This window comes from Acartia tonsa, chromosome 8 (assembly GCF_053477335.1).
Source record: "Acartia tonsa isolate MP-2025a chromosome 8, ASM5347733v1, whole genome shotgun sequence".
NCBI lineage: Eukaryota > Metazoa > Arthropoda > Copepoda > Calanoida > Acartiidae > Acartia > Acartia tonsa.
In genome coordinates, this window is record NC_137267.1 from 6894033 (window position 1) to 6916824 (window position 22792).

Sequence of the window (22792 nt, forward strand, 5' to 3'; positions counted from 1 at the left end):
GATTCCTTTGTAGTCGAAACATGAGTGAAAGGGTATTATTAATTTAGGAAAAATTTTACTATGAAACTAGCTGTTCATGATTTTTGGCTATAGTAATGAGTCTAAAATCTTCAAAGCTCTTATATGAAATATATATAATGATACCCAGTTCTAGTATTATTAATTTTTAAGGAGATAAGATCTCTTGTACATTTTATAGTATTAAGACTTATTAACTAAATGTTTTCATTATAAAGGAATTTAAGCAATATAGATAAAAAAACTTTATTCTTGGTCAAAAAAAAAATTTGGTATTTGAACCAATTTTCGATTTGATGAATAAAAATTCTTCTTTAAATTTGATTTGTAATGTAATTCTTAAGGGTTTACTACTTTGTACAAAATTCTCAATTAGATTTTACTGTATCATGTTGTACTGTTATGTACATTTAGCTACACAGTAATATTCACTGTATAAATTTTACACATTAAAGTACATATATTGTTTACCATATCTAGATTATAAGAAAGTTAAATATAAAAAAGTGAAGAAAATAATGTAACAAGTTTTGAATGTTTTGTATTTCAAGGTGAAGTTTAGATAATTCTTAAGTAATTCATAAGTGTACATATAGTAGGTATTATTCTTTTTATTGAATTTTGGCGTTCTTAAATATTATATGTATATATATTGATAATATTATATTAATAGATCAATAATGAAAATTTATCAAATAAGAATTATAGAATCTCTGTTTAGAAAAATTTTTATTAAAAATTATCAAAAATTAGATCATAATCGAAACAAATTATTGTGTTCAAAATAAAATTATTTTCCTTTGCTAAGATTTATAACCATTGAATTATGTCCAATAAGAGCAATATTAATCATGACAATATTACAAAGGGGGAAGTAGGTTGTGCTAAAAATCCGTAAAGGTTGTGAGTTTAAGTTAAAACAGTAGTAGAACGATAAAAATTTATGTTAACTTTAAAAAAATAATTTTCTATAGTTCTTTTTAATAAGAAATACACATATTTAGTGAATATTATCGTTCTACTATTCGTTTTTAAGCCTTAAAACTCACACCTTTACGGAATTTTAGCACAACCTACCTCTCCCTTTTTCCTATTGAAGTTAAATCTTATTGACAAAATAACATTGTTTATAGTTGGAAATATTCTTGCATAAAAAGACCAAACCAGTTTTTTCGTTTTATACCTATAAGTATAAAAAGTCTCAATGAGACATTTTATTTAAAATGGATCATATTTTTTATATTTATTATTTGTTTGCCTTAGGTAGCTAATGGTGAAAAGAATTATTTATCAAGGCACCAAATAAATATAGAAATATAATTCATTTGATTTAGTAGCTTACTATTATTAACTTGATAGACTTTTTTCAACCTTTTGTGATTTTTAGTCGATACACCTATTATCAAATATGTTTTTATTGTAAAAATCAACAAAATTTTAATATTTTGTTGAAATAATTATTTATCTGCTTCCAAAAAATCTTTCGGTCGTGAAAGAAAACTAAATTTTTATACTCATTATATTATTTTTGTTTTGTATTTTTCTTGTGAATTTGTGTTAGTTTAATACGTTATTTCAGTGCTTATGTTTTAATCAAAATACTTGATATTTTGTGTTTTTTTTTTCAATCTTTTCTATTACCTAACGCTTATTTTGATCAAATATTTTTTTATATAGAAAATTAAAGTTTTGAAAATCAAATTAGATAAAATATTGTGTTCTGAATTTTTATGATAATTTCTTAAATAGTATGTATATATAAATTAGTTCTTTCATTCATATTGTAGTCATTATTTACAGAGCATTAGTTTTCATTTATGTTTTATTGATTTCCTAGGTATTTTAAAATAGTATACAAAATAAAACCAATCCTTTTTTATGATATACAAATAAGATTTTTTTTCGAAGCCATAAAGAAATTTTAACAAAAGAGAAAATCGGCACTTGACCAGTTTATAAGATCTAAATTATTTTTAAAAGTCCAAAAGGAGAAAAAAAAACTTGTTATAAGTAGAATTTTTGTTTGTACTTAATAAAGAGTAAATCAGAGGTGAATTTTAAAAATATTAGGACCGCTGCCTCGCCAAAATTGAGTTGTGAAAAATCCTCCAAAATCAGATAAAAAATCTACAAAAATTAATAACCCTTCTATGATTTTATTTAATTTTTGTAATTTTTTTATGTGAATTTGGAGGATTTTACACAAAAACAATTTTGGTGAGGCAGTGATGCAGCTATCCTAGGTTTTTAAAAATAATCCAACTCTTTTCTTGAAAGCTTATTGCCAGATCACAAAATTTTATTTTGTACAAATTTATCTAAAAGGGGGGAGGCGGATGTGCCACTTTTTGAAACCAAAACTAAAAGTCAACAAAGGAACTCAACTAAAAAAAGAGTTACGGGTCTGAGATTTTGCATGGCAGTTGCTTTATAGAGGTACAATATGGAACTGTGAAGAAACGGCGGCGCAACCGCCGAAAACCGCCGTTTCCCGCCGATTTTTTTTTGCAATTTCTCGGCGGTTTTCGGCGGATTCGCCGCCGTTTCTTCACTGTTCCATATTGTAACCCTATAAAGCAACTGCCATGCAAAATCTCAGACCTGTAACTCTTTTTTTTAGTTGAGTTCCTTCGACTTTTAGTTTTGGTTTCAAAAAGTGGCACATCCGCCTCCCCCCTTTAATTTAAGTGTTTAAAATCACAGAAGGATTAGGTATAATCATAAGATTTTATTAAATTTTTTGTAGATTTTTATTTTTGGGGGATTTTTTACAAAAATAATTTTGGTGATCTGGTGACCATCGCCGATTTAGCGATTCAGATTTTTTTTTAAAGAATCCACCTCTGGTCAAGTGCGAGTCCCTCTTTCATATAAATAAATGTAAAGAAAGCCTTCATATATCTAAACACATTCCAATTTCCCCTTTTGATCTCAACTAATAATAGCAGACAGGATTTTTTTAGGCCTATTAAAATTCCATGTCTAAGATTGAAAATATTTTTCATGCATCTTCCAAAAAATGACAAAAAACTGCCCAACTTTTTTACTGATCTCTCTTGATGTCTCTTTATTATTCCTTTTTTGGAAAAAAAATAATATAATAAAATCCTTTTAGCTCTCTTTTACAATTTAGAATAAAATTGGCAATAATAGTGTAATGAATTAAAAGAATATCTTGCCAATTTTAATTTTGTAGCTCTGTTTAATTGTATTACATTATGTAGTATATTTGTTCAAATCATAGAAAAAAAGTATAAATTCCCCAAATTTTATACTCTTTTTCTTGACTTGAATTATATTATTGATTACTATAAAAAATAAAATCCAAAGTTAATTAATTGCATGAAATTAGTGTATTATATGTAAATATGTAAATGTTCATTAAAATACCTAGATTTAAAATGGTCAAAGCGCTTTTGCTTTTCATACTTAATAAAATAAGAATAGATTAATAATATTAGATAGATGAAATATACCCTATAATAATAATAACACAATTTAAAATATTAAAAATCTTGGAAATGCAATAACAACCCAATGCATTTAATATACCTTTCAATTTTACATTTAACATAAAGGGACACTTCATAGTTTGAAAGATGTTAATATTACTTAAAAACAAATGTTTTCGGACAATAAACTTAGGATTTAATAATATTCTGTATTCAAAAAAAGGGGGTTTAAACTTAATTTTTTTCGCAACCACTCCCCCCTCGTTTTCTGCCGAATTCTGGGCTTACACCCCTACATCTAAACAAACTAATGAAGTGTCCCCAAACTTTTTACTAACAAGCATAACAAACTACATGCAGCGCAGCAAGACCTAATTTTAACACACACACACACTCTTGTTCCTTAATTCTAGATGCTAAATTTTGCCCCCTATTTTGTAGATTCCGCTGCACGCCTATGCTTGCAGTATAATAATGTTGAAGAAGGAGGGGAACAAACCAACCTTCCAGGAGAGATGGCCCAGCCTAAGGCCGACCATACTCAAGCTTCTCAGACAGGAATCGGTTCCCAGGTTAGATTCACTCTTATTTATAGTAGCGAAGCTACTCTATATTCACTGTCTGTGAGTGTCCATCAGTCAGTTATTTCGAAACACTATCGGGGTAAATATAATTTTCTCCGATGATATTTTTTAGTGAAGATTCCTATGACATATTGCGCATATGATCTTTACCAGTTATAAGGTATAACCAACAAGCGAAATTAATCTAAAATAATATTTGGGGGGCAAATGGAGATGTCGTCAATTTTACAATTGCCCCCCCCCCCCCCCCCCCCAACGACAGCTGAAAAATACGTATAGGTTTAGTGATTTTTTCCCGAATTAATTTCGTTATTGGTATAAGCTGAATCTTTACATTGCTTTGTTCGTCTGTCTGTCGGTCATGCTTATGAAGATATAAACTTTATTTGTTAAATGTTACGTGTTTTTCTTTGAATTTTTGTTTATTTTCTCTCTTTTCGTTGTTATGAGAATTGAACATCTGCTTTTTAACTCATTTTGTCCTTTTGTGCTTCGCTAGGTACTTGTAGATGTTGTCATCCTTGTTTAAGTAATAAACAGTCAGTAGGATGGGTTTTTTCTGATTACACAAAAAAACTCGATCTGGACCAATTTTGTAAAAGAACGTTTATTTGGTATTAAAATCTCCTGTCGATATTTATGCAGTTATTTCATCAATGCTATAGATTTTATACAATCTTAAATGTTTTAGAGCTGAATGGCAAGATTTGTTTTGGTCTGTTCACAGTTTATGTAATTGGGACGAGAAAAGTCCGGCTAAGGTAATATTTTGTTGTTAAAGCTGCTCTAATAAAGGGCGGAGTAGGTTGCGCTTAAAATTCCGTAAAGGTGTGAGTTTTAAGGCTTAAAAATAGTAGTAGAACGATAATATTCACTAAATATGTGTATTTCTTATTGAATAGAACATTTTTTTAAAAAGTGAACATAAATTTTTATCGTTCTACTACTGTTTTTAACTTAAAACTCACAACCTTTACGGATTTTTAGCACAACCCGCCACCCCCTTAATAAGTATAGATTTATATTTCAGACGCTATAAACTGATATTATAAGACCCAATTGAAAGTCGGCACAGAGTCCTCACCCAACCGCAAACTTACACTTATTTAACCCCTCCCCCTCTATTCTTTTACATCAATGCTACTATACGTTGAGGCTTTTGGAAAACTTATGCATGAAATATATTTTTTAATGGATTTAGTACTCTAGATACATAGTCAGACACATTTATTCGTCCAACTTTAAAAGGAATTTTTAGCAAATTTTTGTTTATGTGTGATCTTATATGACTAAGGTATCCAATAATGTGTACACTTTCAAACCAATGAAAGGGTCTGATTATTCTTACAATATTTTCTATAGGTCCAAATAAGATTTTGGTAATCTAGACTTTTTATATTTATTATTATATTCATATTGTTATTAATGCAGATATTTGTAAATTTTAAATTAAAAAAACATACCTACTTATTATTTGTTTGAATCAGTATTTCGTGATTTGACTTAATAAAAACTCATTAAGCATAAACTCATTTTTATTTTTTATATTGCCCTACTTTCTAAAAGGAAAAAAAAATTACCTCGCCTAAAGAAATTAGCTTATTTTTCGTATTCATTCGAAACCGATTAATATCCGGTGTATTTTAAATACCGGTTCTCATCCATACAAAAAAACTATGTCTAGCATCGTATCATATTCACGAATATTAAGATTAAAAATGTACAATCATGAGATTAAAACCAGTTTTTTTAGCCCGTGCCTTCGGCATCTCGTGGCTAAAAAAATTGGTTTCTCAGAAGAAATTGTACATTGTAATATTTTTGTAGATTTTTGCTGGTTTGAGAGAGGATATCCTAGTCTTTATAAATCAAGCACAAGAACGAGTTCTTTCACATCAGGTCAGCCCAATGTTTGAAACCATTTTTACAATTAGTTTGATAATAATGACTTTGCATTAAGAATCTTGCGTACCTAAGCATTTAATAGCTAGGTGTGCGATTTTTAGTAATCTATAAAAGTTGCAAAGCTACGTGAAAAAAATATTATTAATTTGTAGTAAATTCATTTAATTAATTGGCCTAAAAATGTTAGGTGCTTTTATCCGATCTTGATTAGTTAATAGAACCCAGTAGTGTCTATTTGCTTTTCCACTCAAAAAATTCTCATCATCATTGTAATGTACATTATTACGTCTTATTCCTTAAGATTTCCGGATAACATTAAAACTGGGTAGTGTAAACAAATAATAATTGCAGTGAACGTTTAAGCTAACTGTTTGTTTTTGAGATAATATTAGTAACCATTTAAATACATTTTCTCCTTGTTTATTAAATCAATATCTTTTTTTTTTGTATTTAGGAAGATCAAGCCTTGTTAAAAGCCTACATAGCAGAATGGCGCAAATTTTTCACACAATGCAATTATCTGCCTATGCCATTTGGTCAGCTAGAGTCAGCTTTAAACGTAAGTTTTATTTAGAAACTGGATTTATTTACCTAAGGTTATTTTATAAGAGTACCTACCGATTCTGCAAAAAAATATTATGTATTCAAAACAAAAAAAATCCCCCAACCCCCTTGTTTTGTTTGTTTATGTGGAAGATAATTCTTCAAATAAAAATACTGGCAGCACCAGTAGTACCTAATTTTATATTTTTTTATAACTACCTCTTGGAGCAAAGCCCCTAGAGGCTAGGGGCGAAACCGCTAGTACTTCAATTACTACTAGCGGCTACGCCCCCTAGAGGCCTCTAGGGGCACTTGAGAAAGAGAAAGTCAAATTTAATAATTCAATTTCTTATTTTAAATTTACAAAAAAAAAAATTATTTTGGGGGGGGGCGAAATTTTTTTTTTCGGGAGGGGTTTTACCCCCCCCCCCCCCTATTTTTTATTTTAGTTAAAAAATTAAAAAAAAATTTTTTTTGGGGGGGAATTTTTCATTGTTTTGGGGGGTTGGGGGTGTCCCACCCCCCAAGAAAATAGTTATAAACCTTCCCGGGACCTATGAGAAGCTACCCTGTTAAGGAGAAACCTATCGGTTCAACGGTTAGCGAGATCCTTCGGTACAAACATACAAACACAAACACACAGACAAACACACATCCTGTTACTTTATTATAAGGACTAGCGGCTTCGCCCCTAGCCTCTAGGGGCTTTGCCCCAAGAGGTTTGATCAACTTAATTTTTCGTATTTTAGATTTAAAAAGAAAAAGTAAAAAAAAAAATTTTTTTTTGGGGGGGATATTTTCATTTTTTTGGGGGGGTTGGGGTGTCCCACCCCCCAAGAAAATAGCTTAAAACCATCACAGGACCAGTAGGTATATTCCCTGAAGAGTAGAGCCCAATCGGTTCAGTGGTTACTGAGATCTTAAGCTTCAGACGGACAGACAGACAGACGGACAGACGGACAGACAGACGGACAGACATCGTTCTACTTTGTATTATAGATAACAAGAAATGATTTTTTTATCGACTTATTTTGAAAATATTGTACTGTAACTTATTCTATTTTATTACTAGCGGCTGCACTGGCCCTAGCATCTACCTAAAGATTTTGTATTCAAGGGGGAATAGAAAAGTAGAAAAATAGCCTAAAAACTAACCCAAGATGAAATTTGAAAAATGAAATAGCCTAAAACCACCACAGACCCACCACCACAAACCCTCGAATGGAGAACCCAATCGGTTCAGTGGTTAACGAGATCTTAAACTAAAGACAAAAAAACCTTAATACTTTTTACTATACTAGCGGCTTCGCCCCTAGCCTCTAAGGGCTTTGCCCCAAGAGGTGATAAAAATTTTTTTTTTGGCGAAATACGTAAAAGGACCAAGGAAATCTTCTTCAAAAAAAAATGGGGGGGGATTTTTTGTTTTTTTGGGGGGGTGGGGGTGTCCCACCCCCCAAGAAAATAGCCTAAAACCACCACAGGACCAGTAGGTATATTCCCTGAAGAGTAGAATCCGATCGGTTCAGTGGTTACCGAGATCTTAAGGGACGGACGGACAGACAGACGGACGGACAGACGGACAGACATCGTTCTACTTTGTATTATAGACTAGCGGCTTCGCCCCTAGCCTCTAGGGGCTTTGCCCCAAGAGGTTTTTCGTGTTTTAGATTTTAAAGAAAATAAAAATAAAAAAATTTGGGGGGATATTTTTTTTGAGGGGGGAGGATAGTCGACCCCACTATTTTAATTTTAGTTTTAAAAAGAAAAAAAAATTTGTGGGGGGGATTTTTCATTTCTTGGGGGGGGTTAGGGGTGTCCCACCCCAAAGAAAATAGTATGAACCTTCCCGGGTTCTATGAGAGGCTACCCTGTAAAGGAGAACCCGATCGGTTCAGCGGTTAGCGAGATCCTTTGCTACAAACAAACAGACAGACATCGTTCTACTTTGTTTTATAGATGATAATGAAATGGAATAATTTTAGGGCAAAACGGCAACAAATTCTGTGGCTAAAAAGAATTCTGCTGAAGAAAGTGTTGTCAGAACTCTGATGCTGGACTCATGGAATCAAAGCATTTTCTCTAATATCAAACAAAGATTGCAGGTAAATTTTGATTTTAAAAATGTTTTTTTGATTGAGTTTGCCCACATCATTTTTTTTACAAATATGGTTCGAATATATGTAGCCAATATTATCCCTATTTAGATAAAGAAATAGTTGTATGAACATGAAGTTCATTTATATAGTTAAGAACTTAAGATACTTGGAGTGGTGAGCCTTAAAATATATTTTAGCAATTGTATAGACATTCCATAGATAAAGTACTTATAGCAGTTTGAGATGCACATAAAAATGTCTAATTTGTAATTGATAAGGTTACCATATTATAAAAATTATTGCAAGCGTATCTCACAAATTCTAGCTCAATATTTAGATCATTTTGCTCACGGTTTACGGTCAGATGACATTGCGCACCCCCACCCACCCCCCTAGTAAATAAATTAAGTGCATTTATGGGTGTAAATACGATATTTCATCCAAGACGCCATATTATACTACTCTTTTATTTTAAAGGATTCCGCCATGAAGCTTGTGCATGCAGAGAGAAACGGAGAGGCTTTTGATTCCCAGCTTGTTATTGGTGTCAGGGAGTCATATGTTAATCTGTGTAGTAGCTCAGAGGATAAACACAAGGTGATTGTTTTGATTCCCAGCTTGTTATTGGTGTCAGGGAGTCATATGTAAATCTGTGTAGTAGCTCAGAGGATAAACATAAGGTGATTGTTTTGATTCCCAGCTTGTTATTGGGGTCAGGGAGTCATATGTCAATCTGTGTAGTAGCTCAGAGGATAAACACAAGGTGATTATTTTGATTTTTTGATTCCCAGCTTGTTATTGGTGTCAGGGAGTCATATGTCAATCTGTGTAGTAACTCAGAGGATAAACATAAGGTGATTGTTTTGATTCCCAGCTTGTTATTGGGGTCAGGGAGTCATATGTCAATCTGTGTAGTAGCTCAGAGGATAAACATAAGGTGATTATTTCGATTCCCAGCTTGTTATTGGGGTCAGGGAGTCATATGTCAATCTGTGTAGTAACTCAGAGGATAAACACAAGGTGATTGTTTTGATTCCCAGCTTGTTATTGGGGTCAGGGAGTCATATGTCAATCTGTGTAGTAGCTCAGAGGATAAACACAAGGTGATTGTTTTGATTCCCAGCTTGTTATTGGGGTCAGGGAGTCATATGTCAATCTGTGTAGTAGCTCAGAGGATAAACACAAGGTGATTATTTTGATTTTTTGATTCCCAGCTTGTTATTGGTGTCAGGGAGTCATATGTCAATCTGTGTAGTAACTCAGAGGATAAACATAAGGTGATTGTTTTGATTCCCAGCTTGTTATTAGTGTTAGGGAGTCATATGTCAATCTGTGTAGTAGCTCAGAGGATAAACACAAGGTGATTATTTTGATTCCCAGCTTGTTATTGGTGTCAGGGAGTCATATGTCAATCTGTGTAGTAGCTCAGAGGATAAACACAAGGTGATTGTTTTGATTCCCAGCTTGTTATTGGTGTCAGGGAGTCATATGTAAATCTGTGTAGTAGCTCAGAGGATAAACATAAGGTGATTATTTCGATTCCCAGCTTGTTATTGGGGTCAGGGAGTCATATGTCAATCTGTGTAGTAGCTCAGAGGATAAACACAAGGTGATTATTTTGATTTTTTGATTCCCAGCTTGTTATTGGTGTCAGGGAGTCATATGTCAATCTGTGTAGTAGCTCAGAGGATAAACACAAGGTGATTATTTTGATTTTTTGATTCCCAGCTTGTTATTGGTGTCAGGGAGTCATATGTCAATCTGTGTAGTAACTCAGAGGATAAACATAAGGTGATTGTTTTGATTCCCAGCTTGTTATTGGGGTCAGGGAGTCATATGTTAATCTGTGTAGTAACTCAGAGGATAAACATAAGGTGATTGTTTTGATTCCCAGCTTGTTATTAGTGTTAGGGAGTCATATGTCAATCTGTGTAGTAGCTCAGAGGATAAACACAAGGTGATTATTTTGATTCCCAGCTTGTTATTGGTGTCAGGGAGTCATATGTCAATCTGTGTAGTAGCTCAGAGGATAAACACAAGGTGATTATTTTGATTCCCAGCTTGTTATTGGTGTCAGGGAGTCATATGTAAATCTGTGTAGTAGCTCAGAGGATAAACACAAGGTGATTGTTTTGATTCCCAGCTTGTTATTGGTGTCAGGGAGTCATATGTAAATCTGTGTAGTAGCTCAGAGGATAAACATAAGGTGATTATTTCGATTCCCAGCTTGTTATTGGGGTCAGGGAGTCATATGTCAATCTGTGTAGTAGCTCAGAGGATAAACACAAGGTGATTATTTTGATTTTTTGATTCCCAGCTTGTTATTGGTGTCAGGGAGTCATATGTCAATCTGTGTAGTAGCTCCGAGGATAAACACAAGGTGATTGTTTTGATTCCCAGCTTGTTATTAGTGTTAGGGAGTCATATGTCAATCTGTGTAGTAGCTCAGAGGATAAACATAAGGTGATTATTTTGATTCTCAGCTTGTTATTAGTGTTAGGGAGTCATATGTCAATCTGTGTAGTAGCTCCGAGGATAAACATAAGGTGATTGTTATGATTCTCAGCTTGTTATTGGTGTCAGGGAGTCATATGTAAATCTGTGTAGTAGCTCAGAGGATAAACATAAGGTGATTATTTTGATTCCCAGCTTGTTATTGGTGTCAGGGAGTCATATGTCAATCTGTGTAGTAGCTCAGAGGATAAACATAAGGTGATTGTTATGATTCTCAGCTTGTTATTGGTGTCAGGGAGTCATATGTAAATCTGTGTAGTAGCTCAGAGGATAAACACAAGGTGATTGTTTTGATTCCCAGCTTGTTATTGGGGTCAGGGAGTCATATGTCAATCTGTGTAGTAGCTCAGAGGATAAACACAAGGTGATTATTTTGATTCCCAGCTTGTTATTGGTGTCAGGGAGTCATATGTCAATCTGTGTAGTAGCTCAGAGGATAAACACAAGGTGATTGTTTTGATTCCCAGCTTGTTATTGGGGTCAGGGAGTCATATGTTATTCTGTGTAGTAGCTCAGAGGATAAACATAAGATTGTTTTGATTCTCAGCTTGTTATTGGGGTCAGGGAGTCATATGTCAATCTGTGTAGTAGCTCAGAGGATAAACATAAGGTGATTATTTTGATTCCCAGCTTGTTATTGGTGTCAGGGAGTCATATGTCAATCTATGTAGTAGCTCAGAGGATAAACATAAGGTGATTATTTTGATTCCCAGCTTGTTATTGGTGTCAGGGAGTCATATGTCAATCTGTGTAGTAGCTCAGAGGATAAACACAAGGTGATTGTTTTGATTCCCAGCTTGTTATTGGTGTCAGGGAGTCATATGTCAATCTGTGTAGTAGCTCAGAGGATAAACATAAGGTGATTGTTTTGTTAGTGAAGGTTTCTACGTTTAGGTTCGGTCCGTACGTCATTATATGTATTTGTATGTAATGTAGGTACCTATCAATCCTTTTCTACTTTATTTTTTATTTATGTTAGGTAATGTTGACTTAATTTCTGATCTGTTTAGCTTTGCTTTTATGGATATTGTTAATGTTATACTTGGTTACGTTAGGGGGTTGGAGGTGGATAATACTACGGTGATCATTAAAATCTTAAAATAGAAATTGACCTTTAATACTGGAGATAACCTATAAACTGTAATATATTTTGTGACCATAGGTCCTAAAATTACATTATGATTTTGTTTTAGATTTACAAAGAAAATTTTGAAAGAGCTTACATACTCGCCACAGAAGCCTTTTATAAAGTACAAGCTCCCGAGGAGGTTAGTAAACGTTTTATCGGATCATGGAAAGAAAACGAAGTGGCGGGTTTCATCGTATTTTCCCAGTACCTTTTCTCATATTTCTAGTCCTTGCGGGGTTAATTTCCTAACTCTGCGGGGCAATCATCAACATTGTATTTACCTAATATAAATTTTCTATTAAAAGCTATTGTGAAAATACGACTAAACCTGCTACTTTGTTTTCTTTCCACAATCCGTTTTATCCTTTAAATAGGGTATGGTAAGAAGATAGATATGTTATTACTTGGATGTTGCACCAGAATTCGACAATCCATTTTTTATTTTAGATTTTTAAAAGAAAAGTAAATTTTTTTGTGGGTGTTTTTTAGGTGCAATTTTATTTCTCTTTGTAGGCTGGGTGGTACACTAACCCAAAATAGTTATAGGACACAAGAGCGTCCAAGCTTTTTAATTTAATTTTTTTGGGGGGGGGGTAAAAATTCAAAATTCAAAATTTTGGGTACGACACCTCCAAATTAATTTGGAGGGGGGGGGGGGTAATCACCCCTTTACACCTCCCCCCCTCCTATTGGACGTCCTTGATAGGACCTATGAGAAGCTACATTGTAAATGATAACCATCTCTCTCTTGGTTGACCGGCTAGCGAAATCTTTCGGTACACACACACAGACAAACACAGATCCTGTTACTTTATTATTAGGATAGGTAGCTAATGATATTTTTGTTTGCTAGTTGAGCCAGAATGGGGTACACAGTTACATGAAGTATGCCCTATTACTTTATTATTAGGATAGGTAGCTAATGATATTTTTGTTTGCTAGTTGAGCCAGAATGGGGTACACAGTTACATGAAATATGCCGATACTAAACTCAGGAATATTTACTTTCATTATTATTTAATTTAAAAAAAACTCTGCTAAGGGGGGGGGGGGGTAAATAAAAAAATTAAGAGAAATGAAACTATTTTTATCCATTTTTCTCCTTGGTAAAAAAAAACTATAATGATTTGTGGGAGGGGGGATAATATAAATAGAATACAGAGTTCTGAAATTTTTTCTAATTTTCCCCCTTCCTTGCTGGAAAAAAAAACCATGAGGGGAAAAAAATGAAAATTTTGCAGGAGGGGGAAAAATGAATCTTTTGCAGAATATACACCCCTGAAAGAAGATACAATTTTATTTTCAAGAAGAAGATATTATTAATATGAAAAAAACGGCTCTAACAAGCTATTAATTATTTCACTTTGTTCATTGTTTTCTTTGTTTCGCTTCGTTACCTATAAATGTTGTAATCCTTATAATTCTCTATAATTCACTTTGTTCGTTTGTCAGTCCGTAATAATTTTTTTGCTTTGCTTGGCTACCTATTGTTATCCTGGTTAAAGGTTTTGATGTTTTTTTTTATATTTATTATGTTAACTCTTTTCCTTTTCCTAATTTTGACAACTTATGATATCTGCTCTATAATTCACTTTGTTCGTTTGTCTATCCGTGATTTTTTTCTTCTTCTCTGGATGTTGAATGTATGTATAATCAGAGAGGAGGAGGCCCGAGCAATCAAGTACCTGGAAACTTCTTCTGGCAGTGTTCAGAATCTCACAGAATCTTGTGTTAGGTAATTCTTTTTATTAAAAGCGAAGCTTTTCTTTAATTAGAGTCGGTCCGCCCGTACTAAACTATTTCTGATGATTTCTTTAACAGTTAGGTACAATTTGGGAAGCGTAGCAACTCACAATCGTTACTAGTAAGTTTGTACGTCTATTTAAAACATTTTAATTTTCTACTTTCATGGCATCAACTTATTGTTTTAATATACCTTATAATCTTATGGTTATGACTTGCGCCTGTTTAAGGCTAAGGCAATACCCCACTATCGCTTTTCTATTGTATTAGCAGTTTGTACAGTTATTAATGTCTTTTCTTCTGACGCAGTTGCGGCAGAGGTTTGTACCCCTAAATTAAGAAGACAAAATTTTCCCGGGAGGGAGGGGGCATTGGGCTTTTTAATTTTATTTCACTTATAATAACTTTTTCTTATTCGTTGGCCTAACAACCTTTGGACTTTTACCGAATTTTGGTTGGTTGGTTCATTAATTTGAATGTCCAAACGTTTCAACCACTTGTTGTAATCTACAGAAGGGGTAATTTTGTCATCATTGGGGGATAAACATCAATTTATCGGCCATTGTCTTATCCCTGATATTTTTAGTGTGTTAGTGACAGCCTTCAAGGATACAATACTAGCCGAGTGTGCTGACCTCATCAAGGACAATGAGACTGACAAACTACTTCAAATGTATAAGGTAACTTATTTTCTTGTATTTATTCGAATCCGGTGGATAAGAACCGGTTCTCTTCCATACGAAAAAACTATCATTGTCTAGCATCGTATTATATCCAGCTTTCTACGAATGTAAAAATGTACAATCATAAGATTAAAACCAGTTTTCAGTACCCTTTTAGGAAGGGAAGTCCAATACGTCACACAGTGGCGCCGCCTAGTATTTTTTGGCAATTTCACTCTGGAGGTTGGTGGTACCTTCCCCCAAATTTTAATAAAACTAAACAGGCCCAATGTCAGCTACATTGTAAAGGAGAACCCGATCGGTTCAGCGGTTAGGGAAATCATTCGTTGAACAGACAGACAGACACACACCACATCCTGTTTATTTATTACAATGATTGATAACAGCGTAACTACTATTTATTTTTTCTATTTTAGTTGATGGACCGAGTACCAAATGGTGAGGGTATAGATCCAATGTTGTCTGTCTTAGAAAATCATATTTATCAGGTGAGATAACTTCTGTCATGTAAGAATGGAGAAGGGGTAGTTTTTTTTGCTGTAAAGGTAGTTGTTCTTAGACTCATAACATGAGTAGAATGCCAATATTTGGCATTGCAAATAATTTCATGGCAGGGATGTAAAGGGATAATTCAATGGCCAATAAATTGATGTACATCCCAATGATGATACACAAAATTGCCGCTCCGGTAGATTACAATTAGTGGTTGAAACGTTTGGACATTTAACTTAATGTTCCAACCAATAAAAATTCAATGAAGGTCCCCAAAATTTCAAAACTAATAAGAAAACGTTTAATAAAAGTTTTGGGACTAGTGTAATAACCAACCCATTGTCCCTTTACTTCCTGCTTTCATGGGGTAAAATGTGGAACTGGGAAGAAATAATTTCCCTGTAATTTTCCAGGGAATAAGGGAGGGGACAATGGGCAATTAATTCAATTTAAGAGTTTTCAAAGAAAGGCCATGAAATCCAGATTTATCCAGAAAAGGGGACTATCCACGAACGAGAGCACATGATTCTAAGTACCTTCCAGCATTGATCCTAAGTATTTTCTTTCAGAATATAATAGGTCACCATATATCATTAATGTATTAACGAGAAAATTTATGTTTCACCATATTTTTTTTTAGGTATTTTAATTGATTTTGAAAACTTTGATGAAGCTAATTCTTTTAATAAAATGGATATTTGATGATACATATGCGAATACTCGTGTTATATTGATTGTAAATTAATCCATACTAGCATTAATTTAAACATACATATGAGATATAGTAAAATGTGCTTTTAACTTTTTTAATTTTTATCATTTGACATCATGGACAATTAAAGACACCCCGAACTCAACAAAACGTTTGATAGAATTTTGACTAAAAAACCTAAACATTTTTTTACTTTTCTTCAACTTGAAGTGGTGAAACATAAATTTTCTCGTCAATATATTAAGGGGGGGGGAAGTTTGTACACTTATAGGAAATGAAATTCAGTACCAAAGTTTGGGAGGGACGTATGGGCTTGTTTTTAAAGTTATCAACCTAATTCTTTTTGTAGGCTCTCTTATATGACTTGATATACACGGAAAACTTTGAAAATTGAATTTCGGTACTTTCCTTCTAGGGGCTTGTGGAGCAAAAGACCCCCCAAAACACTAAAAATATGAGTTCTGACCTTATTTTTAAAGATATCGACCTGATTTTTTCTTTATAATACTTTTTAAACATACCCGAATCAACGAACCATTACAGATTTCATTTTGGGACTTTCCTTCTAGGGGCTTGTGGAGCAAGAGACCCCCAAAACACAAAAATATGAGTACTGGGCTTATTTTTGAAGATATCGACCTGATTTTTTTATAATACTTTTTTAACTTAACCGAATTAACGAACCATTACAGATTTCATTTTGGGACTTTCCTCTTAGGGGCTTTTGGAGCAAGAGACCCCCAAAACACAAAAATATGAGTACTGAGCTTATTTTTGAAGATATCAACCTGCTTTTTTATATAAAAATAATATTTAAACATAACCGAATCTACGAACCATTATAGATTTCATTTTGGGACTTTCCTTCTAGGGGCTTGTGGAGCAAGAGACCCCCAAAAATCATAAAAATATGAGTTGTGGGCTTCTCTTTTAAGATATCAACCTTATTTTTTTATATAATAAAAAAATACTATTTTAACATAACCGAATCTACGAACCATTACAGATTTCATTTTGGGACTTTCCTTCTATGGGCTTGTGGAGCAAAAGACCCCAAAAACACTAAAAATATGAGTTCTAAGCTTATTTTTAAAGATATCAACCTGATTTTTTTTATAAAAATACTATTTTAACATAACCGAATCTACGAACCATTACAGATTTCATTTTGGGACTTTCCTTCTAGGGGCTTGTGGAGCAAAAGACCCCAAAAACACTTAAATATGAGTTCTGACCTTATTTTTAAATATATCAACCTGATTTTTTTAGGAACACTTTTTAACATAACCGAACTAAGAAACCATTACAGATTTCATTTTGGGACTTTCCTTCTAGAAGCTAGTGGGGCAAAAGACCCCCAAAAAATATTTTTAGAGATATTGAGCTGATTTTTTTCATGAAAACTTTTTTCACATGTTTGAACTAGGTAGCCACTAATAATTCATTTTGGCACTTTCCTTTTAGGGGAAAGTAGGGTAAAACACCTCCAAAACAAAATAAATTGAGTTCTCAGGCTATCTTAAAAAATAAGCTCAGAACTCATATTTTTAGTGTTTTGGGGGTCTTTTGCTCCACAAGCCCCTAGAAGGAAAGTCCCAAAATGAAATCCTTAATGGTTTCTTAGTTCGGTTATGTTAAAAAAGTATTATTATAAAAAGATCAGGTTGATATCTTTAAAAATAAGCTCAGAACTCAAATTTTTAGTGGTTTTGGAATCTTTGCTCCACTAGCCCCTAGAAGGAAAGTCCCAAAATGAAATCTGTAATGGTTCGTAGATTCGGTTATGTTAAAACAGTATTATTTTTTAAAAATCAGGTTGATATCTTAAAAAATAAGCTCAGAACTCATATTTTTAGTGTTTTTGCTCCACAAGCCCTTAGAATGAAAGTCTTAAAATGAAATCTGTAATGGTTCGTTGATTCGGGTATGTTAAAATAGTATTTTTATATAAAAAATCAGGTTGATATCTTAAAAAAGAAGCCCACAACTCATATTTTTATGATTTTTGGGGGTCTCTTGCTCCACAAGCCCCTAGGGCCTAGAAGGAAAGTCCCAAAATGAAATCTGTAATGGTTCGTAGATTCGGTTATGTTTAAATATTATTTTTATATAAAAAAGCAGGTTGATATCTTCAAAAATAAGCCCAGTACTCATATTTTTGTGTTTTTGGGGTCTCTTGCTCCACAAGCCCTTAGAATGAAAGTCCCAAAATGAAATCTGTAATGGTTCGTTGATTCGGGTATGTTAAAAAAGTATTATAAAGAAAAAATCAGGTCGATATCTTTAAAAATAAGGTCAGTACTCATATTTTTGTGTTTTGGGGGTCTCTTGCTCCACAAGCCCCTAGAAGGAAAGTCCCAAAATGAAATCTGTAATGGTTCGTTGATTCGGGTATGTTAAAAAAGTATTATAAAGAAAAAATTAGGTCGATATCTTTAAAAATAAGGTCAGAACTCATATTTTTAGTGTTTTGGGGGGTCTTTTGCTCCACAAGCCCCTAGAAGGAAAGTACCGAAATTCAATTTTCAAAGTTTTCCGTGTATATCAAGTCATATAAGAGAGCCTACAAAAAGAATTAGGTTGATAACTTTAAAAACAAGCCCATACGTCCCTCCCAAACTTTGGTACTGAATTTCATTTCCTATAAGTGTACAAACTTCCCCCCCCCTTATTAATAGTGACCTATTATATTTTGAAAGAAAATACTCAGGATCAATGCTGGAAGGTACTTAGAATCACGTGCTCTTGTTCGTGGATAGTCCTCTTTGGAGGAAATTGTAAAGAGTGTATTAATATAAATTAGAAAACTATGAAATAAGAAAAAAGTTCCAAGAAAAAAAAGCAATCATTTGAAAATCAGATTACCAGTATATCAGACTGACGTAGCCATTCTGTAAGGGGGGGGGGGGAAGTTCTGACACATTTGCGTAAACGGTGATTATTGGCTTTATCTTTGGACTGAGAGGATAGGTTATTAGGGATAAAATCATTCTTATATGATGAATTTCCCCCAGATTTAAGAATTTTTGGATAGGCCTCCAGGTTCCGGAGCTCCAGGCCTCCAGGTCCTCTCTGTACAGGTAAAAATTAAAAAAATAATTTTTTTTTTGAAGAGTTAGAAGTCAACCTATGAAACAAAATATGCATATTTTTGAATGTTATTCAGATATTTGAAGAAAAAAACGCATATTTTGTTTCATAAGTTGACTTCTAACTCTTCAAAAAAAAATTTTTTTTTTTCATTTTTACCTGTACAGAGAGGACCTGGAGGCCTGGAGCTCCGGAACCTGGAGGCCTATCCAAAAAATCTTAAATCTGGGGGAAATTCATCATATAAGAATGATTTTATCCCTAATAACCTATCCTCTCAGTCCAAAGATAAAGCCAATAATCACCGTTTACGCAAATGTGTCAGAACTTCCCCCCCCCCCTTAATGACATGAATAATCTCTCTGAAACTCGTTCAACCCAAATTCCTAGATTTTAAATGCTAGGTACTAAACACAAGAATTTTTAGGTTGTTAGTTTAGGGTTCTTAGATTTTATATTACACAAATATCATAATAAAGTTTTTATCTAGGTATGAAATGATATTTTTTGGAGAATTTTTTTTTTTAACCAGCCATATCAAAACAAATTCTTCCGTCTGCAATATTCAAAACTAACACAGAGAGTAGCGGCATTTTATGTGCAGAAACTGCTAAATTCTGCACATTCCCCTTAAGCCAGTACCCAAAGTCTAAGACTCCTAAAAATTGAATATTCGATCCATTGTCCCCTCCCTTACTCCCTGGTAATTTTCACTGAATTTTCTTGTGGATGATATCATCCTTGTCCATCTGTTTAGGCTGGCTTGGCTGACATGGTGGCAGCTGCCGAGGCCATCACAAATGACAGTGAAAAATATGTTGAACAGCTGCTATTGCTGTTCAGACGGTTCAGCTTGCTGGTTAATCAGGTTTGGTTTGATTTTTGATTTGCTTTCATAAGGGTCACCTAAAAAAAGCAAAAATCTTTTGTTCCCCACCCCCTATAACTACAAGCCTTAAGGAGTATTTCCTTCCAACCAGATCGAATGGATAAGATAATAGGCGATAAATTAATGTACATCGCAAATTATTATAAACAAAGTTTCCCATCTGTTTTTTTAATTTATTAGTTTGAAACCATCCAATCAAAGTTCGATAAAAGTACAAAAGGATTGTTTGAAAACGAATATAAACTTTAGCTACCCATTAAGTAGGTTTGTTTTCCAACTCACTGAAATTTCTCTGAATAAGTCACCCCTTCATAAAATAGCCTAAAAATTTAGGTCTAGGGGGATACTGTGACAAACACAAACAGACATCCTATTACTTAAACATTTCCAAATAATTTTTGTTTAGGGATTCCGAGATGACCCAAGATTCTTGACAGCAAGAGACAAAGCTTATAAACGGGTTGTCAATGATACTTCCATATTCAGAGTGAGTCATTTACTTTTTTAAATTCAGGACTATTCATTTGTTATTTTTACTCATATGTAGGAAAAAGGGAATGTGATTCTGACAAACAAATCTCCATCTATCTTTATGTCAATCTATCTAACTATCAATCTATCCAACTATTTATCTTTATATCCATTGTCCATCTATCTTTCTGTTTACTTGTATGAATCTTTAAGTAAATCTCTTGTCTAAAAGATAATCAGCCTGAATATAATATCAATATATTAATCTTAGTCTATCTGTCTATCCATAATAGTCCATTTAAATGTCCATTAATCCCCATTTAGATGGACCTGCCAAGTAAATCTGGTGTGTACAGCAAGTGCCAGCCAGAGTCCAAGTGTCCAGAACTACTTGCCAATTACTGTGATATGCTTCTCAGAAAAACTCCTCTCTCTAAGGTACTTCGTTCACTTCTAGTTGCCCCCACCCCTCATCCCTTAAAGGAGGAAGGGGGAGGGGGGGTCTTTATAATTGCCTGAAACTACTTCAAGAACCTCAAATAAAAAAATCTGAATTTTTTTGCCATTTACTATATTACCTATAGGAATAGGCTTATCTACAAAGTTTCAAGAATCTAGCTCAATATTTAGACCATTTTGCTTACTGTTTAAGTTCAGATGTCATTGTGCCCCCCTCCTCCCCCCCCCCCCCCCACTTTTGAATGGTTGGTTCATAAAGTTAAGTGTCCGAACGTTTCAACCATTTATTGTAATCCATAGATAGGGTAATTTTGTGTATCAACATTGGATATTTACAAAAAAATTTCGTCCATTGTTTTATCCCTGTAGCAACTATCTATAAAACCATGCTAAAATTGATAATTTTTCAGAGACTAACCAGTGATGAAGTTGAGTCCAAGTTGAAAGATGTTCTATTAGTCCTGAAATACGTACAGAATAAAGATGTGTTCATGAGATATCATAAGGTTAGTCCTAGGGTTGGGCCGGATATCCGGATGTTCTATTAGTCCTGAAATACGTACAGAATAAAGATGTGTTCATGAGATATCATAAGGTTAGTCCTAGGGTTGGGCCGGATATCCGGATGTTCTATTAGTCCTGAAATATGTACAGAATAAAGTTGTGTTCATGTGTTATCATAAGGTTAGTCCTAGGGTTGGGACGGATATCCGGATATAAGCCCTGAAATATGTACATAATAAAGATGTGTTTATGAGATATCATAAGGTTGGTGTAAGGGTTGGGCCGGATATCCGGATGTTCTATTAGTCATGAAATATTTACAGAATAAAGATGTGTTCATGAGATATCATAAGGTTGGTCCCATACAATATGTATTACACAGAGAGAGAGAGAAAGAGAGAGGGGACAATGGGCTGTTTATTACACTAGTTCCCAAAGTCTTATAATAACGTTTTCTTATTCGTTGAATTAACAACTTTGGGAACTTAAGTAAATTTTGATCGGTTTATTCATTAAGTTGAGTGTTTAAACGTTTCAACTACTAATTTTAAATAGTTTATAGCTGATTTACAATAAGGATGAACTGAAAAAAATAGACCTAATTGAACTTTCTACCTAACCAATAATGTGATTGGATTGTTCTTAATAGTACAATATATTGCAATACTTTGATTGTTCATCTTTATGTTTATTTGAATTATCTTCTCAAGAAAAAAGAATGAAAATTGAATATGGTTCGACACTAGAATATGTTATCTTTGAATGGTTATTGTTTTAATGTTATTATAGGAAAACTTTGGCATCAAACAACAGGTTGGTTGTCTGCTTAAACTTGACAACTAACACTCGATACAGACATATAAGACATCCTGTTACTTTTGTATAAGGTTTACTTAACAGATTTTGTTCTAGGCTCATTTAACTCGACGATTGATTCTTGACACCAGCGCAGATAGCGAGAAGGAAGAGAATATGGTCGAGTGGTTGAGAGAGGTATGTTCTATTTCTTTACCAGCGGCTATGCCCCTAGAGGACTCTAGTGACATTTGAGGATGGAGGGGTGGGCGAGTCGAACGCCATTTTCAATTGTGGTTTTATAAAAAAAAAGTCATTGTATTCTGGAGGAGATTTCTCTTGGGAGGTTGGTGGTACCCTCCCTTAAAAGAGTTATAAACCTTCCTATGACCTAGGAAAAGCTACCCTGTAAAGGAGACTCATATCGGTTCAGTGGTTAGCGAGAACCTTCTGTACACACTCACAAACAGATATCCTTTTACTTTATTATATAGATTTATTACTAGTTGCCTTGCCCCCTAGCTTGTAGGGGAGGTGCGAGGGAGGTCAGGAAAATCGCCTAAAACCCACCCATGATATTTATAAAGCTGTTCTGAAAAGAACAACTAATTATAAACAACGATTTCTGAGATCATTAGCTCCAGACAAATAACTTACTACTTAATTTTACGTTATAGTGTCCTCTTGTGTAGAAAAAATTAAAAACTACAATA

The 22792-nt window shown here is 33.7% G+C and overlaps 1 protein-coding gene across 4 annotated transcripts in view; it reads left to right on the top strand.

Annotated features, from left to right (window-relative positions):
- Positions 1-2560: 2560 nt before the first annotated feature.
- Cul5 (cullin 5) overlaps positions 2561-22792 on the top strand; it is a 30500-nt gene continuing 10268 nt past the window's right edge. For 3 of the 4 annotated variants that reach the window (XR_013881653.1, XR_013881654.1, XR_013881655.1), the window contains exons 1-16: positions 2561-4042; positions 4746-4815; positions 5882-5953; positions 6414-6518; positions 8485-8604; positions 9076-9195; positions 12306-12380; positions 13184-13232; positions 13895-13976; positions 14571-14664; positions 15084-15155; positions 19719-19829; positions 20257-20337; positions 20646-20759; positions 21191-21286; positions 22197-22277. Coding sequence is in view for 1 of the 4 variants with exons in the window: in XM_080168892.1 (XP_080025018.1) it covers positions 3945-4042; positions 4746-4815; positions 5882-5953; positions 6414-6518; positions 8485-8604; positions 9076-9195; positions 12306-12380; positions 13184-13232; positions 13895-13976; positions 14571-14664; positions 15084-15155; positions 19719-19829; positions 20257-20337; positions 20646-20759; positions 21191-21286; positions 22197-22277 (1440 nt within the window). In the remaining 3 variants the exon portion in view is untranslated. The remainder of the gene's footprint in view (positions 4043-4745; positions 4816-5881; positions 5954-6413; positions 6519-8484; positions 8605-9075; positions 9196-12305; positions 12381-13183; positions 13233-13894; positions 13977-14570; positions 14665-15083; positions 15156-19718; positions 19830-20256; positions 20338-20645; positions 20760-21190; positions 21287-22196; positions 22278-22792) is intronic. The other variant, XM_080168892.1, reaches the window with a different exon arrangement.